This window comes from Poecilia reticulata, linkage group LG8, assembly GCF_000633615.1.
Source record: "Poecilia reticulata strain Guanapo linkage group LG8, Guppy_female_1.0+MT, whole genome shotgun sequence".
NCBI classification, from domain to species: Eukaryota; Metazoa; Chordata; class Actinopteri; order Cyprinodontiformes; family Poeciliidae; genus Poecilia; species Poecilia reticulata.
Genome location: NC_024338.1, coordinates 15,695,913 through 15,700,582, shown reverse-complemented (window position 1 = coordinate 15,700,582; position 4,670 = coordinate 15,695,913). Strand labels below are relative to the sequence as shown.

Sequence of the window (4,670 nt, the reverse complement as noted above, 5' to 3'; positions counted from 1 at the left end):
CCCACCACCACCACCACCAAACTAATAAGACGTTGCTTCCTAGAGCAAACAGCTGCATGGGTTGAAATTTATGTAAATATTTTGAAAGGGACACTGGCTCAGGGATTCATTTGCGCCGGCTCAGACGTAAAGCTCGCTCCCTCTGATTATTTCCAATTTATTTGCAAATCAAAACCCAAAGAGAACTCTAAAGGCTATGTGATATTTATATATATATATATATATCCCCCCCCCTTTGCTTTCTTCTGTTACCGTGCTCTCTTCCTTCGGCTTGATATTGTGGTCAGCGCTGCTAATATTGCGAAAGGGGGAGCAGATGTCCCAGATCCTGCGCGGCTTCCCCGGGGACCCGCAGCCCTATTAGAACAAATGTGTTCTGCTATTGTAAATAGGCACGTTTGCCTCAGCCCGTCCTATTACAGCCGACGCGTGATCAATAGGCTGATAACACAGAAACATCAATGTAAAGCGACAGAACAATGAGGGATATCATCGAACATCTATCTTAATATAGCCCTGCTACAAGGGGCCCTGACAATGTGAGGAGAGAGAGAGAGAGAGGGGAAGAGAGAGGGAGGAGAAAGGAGAGGAAAAACCTCATGAAAATGCCTCCCCACGAATCCCCATCTCCTTTCCAATATGCACAAACACACACACACCCAGCTGCCGGGGCTATTATTTTCCTATTTCAATTTGACACCCAGGCCTTTTCATGCTAATTCTATTATTCTTGGAAGTTTATGTGATTTCATATCACTAGAAATCGGTAATGTATTATAACCCCCTTTGAGCTAAAATAAACTGAATCCCCCTGCAGTAGCCACCGGGAAAATAATTACTTTCATATCAAAACTCTGCAGGAGTCGAGCGGGTCCTTTTCGCCTCGGGCTCGTAACCTCATTTCAGCGGGGGCTTATAGATGAATAAATTTGTTAAGGCAATATACAAAGTACAACATAAGATTTCTTTACGAAGAAAAAAAAAAAAGCCTTTCCCACTGTACTGTCGTCCTGCGCCGCTATTTAAGATCTCACACGGTGTCAGATGCTTGTATACAATAGATTTATTTAAGAAAAACCTTACATATATAAATAGTATAATACCTTTTCTTACAGCTCTTGAGGATTTTTGTTGGTCTTGTGTTTTTGTTTTTCTTTTTGTGGTTTTTTTGACATGTTATCACACATTAAATACTCTCACACACTCGCAGAAGGAAAAATAAGGAGAGGAACATTGTTAAAAAAAAATAAATTCAGCAGAGTTGGGGCAAAACCTATGAAGGTTAAATGCAAAGATGTAGTTAAGCTTTGGCCTAATGAAAGGTGTCGTTTGGAGGCTATTTCTGCTTCTTTTTTTTTTTCTAAAAAAAAAAAAAAAAAAAAAATCATCTCCCTCTGATTTATTCCATATCGACATCTTCTGTGGAGTTTAATTGTGTGGGACAGTCGCTCAGAGGCTCGGGGTTGACTGCGTGCTCCAAGTGCTCCTTTTTGTCCGTGTCGACGGGCGCTATGAGTTCAAAAGTCGACTCGCTGCAAATAGACGAGCTCGGTTGTCCGGTGGCAAACGCGGCCCTGGACGGGCTCGATTTCTCCTCCTGTCCCACCTGTCCAAGCTTTTGTGCGTCCGGCGAGCTGCTCCTACATCCCGGGGAGTTGGAGGAGGCGATGCAGCGGACACCGGACTGGTCTCTGTCCGCCGGGGCGTCTCCGTCACAGCTTGCCGCTGCTGATGACGTCTTCAGGGCAGTCTGAGGGACAATGAATCCAAGCGGCTGCGTGATGGGATAGAGCAGGAAGTGTCCCTTCCCTATTAAAGGCCGCGAGGAGGGTAAGGCCGCGGGGTTGCGTCTGGGTCTGGAGTCCGAAAGGAGGCTCTCGACGCTAAACGGGTTGAGTTTCTGCAGACTTGAGGCTCTGTTGGTGTTGCTGGAGCACAGGCTCGGCCGGTGGCTGGGGTCGGGCGAGTCCAGCTCGGATCCGCCAGCATCCCGGTCTAGGTGTCTTTGGTTCTGGTTTTGGCTCTGGAGGTCGCACATCGACTGGCTCCCCCCCACTGAGTCAAAGGGTGGGCACGTGTTGTGGTCACTGTCGGTGACGTGCGACACCCCGCTGTCGCTGTCCGACCCCGGGGTGTGGAATAGATCCCCAGAAGCGAGCTTGTTCTGGGACTTGAGCAGCCGGCGCTCCTGTTTCCGCTTCTTCTTCTCCAGCCTGTCCAGCTCTCTCCGGGCGATCTCCTCTGGGTCCATGGGCTCCCCGCTGCAGGTGGTGGGGTGGGCGTTGTGAGCAGGTCGACCCGGGCCTTTCTTTGTGTTCTCCTTTTTCCTCCATTTGGCTCTGCGATTTTGAAACCAGACCTTCAGACAGAGATTGGAAGGAAAAAGTGAAAACACGTGTAATGAGCCACTGGCTGCCCCTGCTAGGGTCAAATTAATTAGAGCAAAAAAAAAAAAAAAATGTGTCAGTGTCTTTGCAACATGGTAATTAAACAAATAGTGAGGTTACACCTCATGTTTTTTTTTGTTTTTTGTTTTTTTGCTGGGCCTTTAATTAGCTAGGCCTTATTAAAAACGAATGCATTGAACAAAAAAAACAAGTTGGGACAACTTTCAATAACATAATTTTTTCACAAATATGAACTATCCATGTGATTGAAGCTTAAAAAAAACAATATAGTTTTTTTAAGTATCTGTTTATTTTTATTTCAAGCATAATTAAAAAATATAAATGGACGCTTGTGAATGTCTGACATTTCTTCCTAGTCTTTACTGGGAAAAACAGCCTGCAACTATTTGTGTTATTTAATAATCAAAGTTCAAAAGTTGTTCAAAACAAATATAAAGTCAAATTGTACTTATTCGTCAGATCCCGACCAATAAACTCAGGGAAAAGTAAAGTGAAATGTGGCATTTTAAGAATGAAATTTAATATTTCATATAGTCTTCATTAAAACAGCATTTACTCATGACCATGCAATTATTGATATTTGTTTTTATAGATGTGTGACTTGCAACAATAGCACATTTAAAACGGGTCTTTTGTCACAAATAACACAGCAGAGGACACAGTCAAACTCAGTGAAGGGGCATTTACCTGAACTCTTGACTCTATCAAGTCCAGTCGGAGAGCCAGTGCCTCCCTCATGAACACGTCCGGATAGTGGCTCTCATTAAAAGCCTTTTCTAATTCCTCCAGCTGCCAGCCTGTGAAATTTGTGCGAGTTCTTCTTCTCTTGCAGCCAGGGCTATCTTTGTCTGGGTCCACCGAGTCTGGCAGCATATAAATGTTGGAAAGAAAATGTAAACAAAGCACATAAGGTCAATAATATATTTTTTTTCTAAAATAAAAAAAAAATCTACATTTTAAAAGAATTTTAACATGATTTTTATCTTGCACATGCCATGAATTTTGCTCAATTAAAAGGTGAATATGATGAAAGGAACGTTGCAGCTTCTGTTCTCGTTTTGGAGAAGGAAAGCTTTCGATGTAAACACAAGCTGTCAATGTAACTGAGGAGAAGAAATGTTTCCTTTCTTTGTTTTCTTTTTTTTTTTTTCTTTTTGAAAATCCTCAGTTTTACATGAAGGGAATAAAGTGGGAGGCGAGAACGCCTTTCAAACCCACGGCGAAGACAACTTGTCGCAACATCCAGCCTTTGTTTCTCTCTGTTTGGGTCTTTTCCACAGCTGGCCAACCTCGAGCGGAGCTCATTGTGCTGTGGGTAGAGTGGCTTACCTGACAGTTTGTACTGCTGATTATCTCCATTCATCCCGCAGCCCGAAGACAAGAGGGGGTTGGAATTACCCACCGACGCCGCGCAGGAGCCATTAAGTAATCCGTCTATCGAGAAGGGAACCGCGGACGCAGATTGAAGTTGATGCCCTGCTAATTCGTAAACGTGATGGTGGCTCAGATGGTACGGGAAGCCAACCATCCCGCCGAGAGAGCCTCCGAACTGGGCGTGAGGTGGATCCAGTATCCTGCTGTCCATCATCCCGCAGGCAAAAGGAAGCGACGTCTGGAGCCCGGCGACGGGAATTTAAAAAGCATGCAGCGAGTGTGGCCAACGAGCGGGGGACATGATGTGAAGGGAGGGATGAGCTGTACTTTATCCACATGAACCTCCCAATAATTAGCCCAGGCTCGGGGAATATGAGATCCAATGAGAGGCGGTAATGGGTGCTGACGTCAGAGACGCACTCTGCAAACGCTCCCCGTATCGATTGCTAATTAAAGCTGACATCCACCTCAATAAACAATATCAGAGCTGTCACAACAAGACAGGAGGGCTTTGATAAGAACTACATCGCAACTGCACGGGGGACCCACCGGGAGGAAGGGCTCAGCGGATCCCGGGAAGAAAAGGCTGCAGGCGGATAGATGAGGCCAAGCAGCTCCCAGACTTTTTCTTTGCTCCAGACAAATAATAGCTTTAAATGCGTAATGTTGATATGTTGTAGGTAAAACATATCATTTTAAATTTTGCCCTCATTTATTTGATTCATGCTTATTGTTATGAATTGTGATTTTTATATTTTATTTTTTTTTATTTTTTTTGCAGACACATTAAAACAGGTGGACTGTTCAATGAAGGAAAAAGTACTAAGGAGATTATCAAAAATATACCCCAACTGCATAAGGCAAAAAGTTAAAACAGTGAGTTACATA

General features: G+C 44.2%; 1 protein-coding gene across 1 annotated transcript; it reads right to left on the bottom strand.

Annotated features, from left to right (window-relative positions):
* Nucleotides 1–1,048: 1,048 nt before the first annotated feature.
* On the bottom strand, nucleotides 1,049–4,188 carry uncx (UNC homeobox). The gene is made up of 3 exons (XM_008415914.2): nucleotides 3,738–4,188; nucleotides 3,096–3,271; nucleotides 1,049–2,359 (listed from the first exon to the last, which is right to left on the bottom strand). The coding sequence occupies exons 1-3, from the start codon at nucleotides 3,994–3,996 to the stop codon at nucleotides 1,400–1,402; spliced, it is 1,395 nt and encodes a 464-aa protein (XP_008414136.1). The 5' UTR covers nucleotides 3,997–4,188; the 3' UTR covers nucleotides 1,049–1,399.
* Nucleotides 4,189–4,670: the final 482 nt, after the last annotated feature.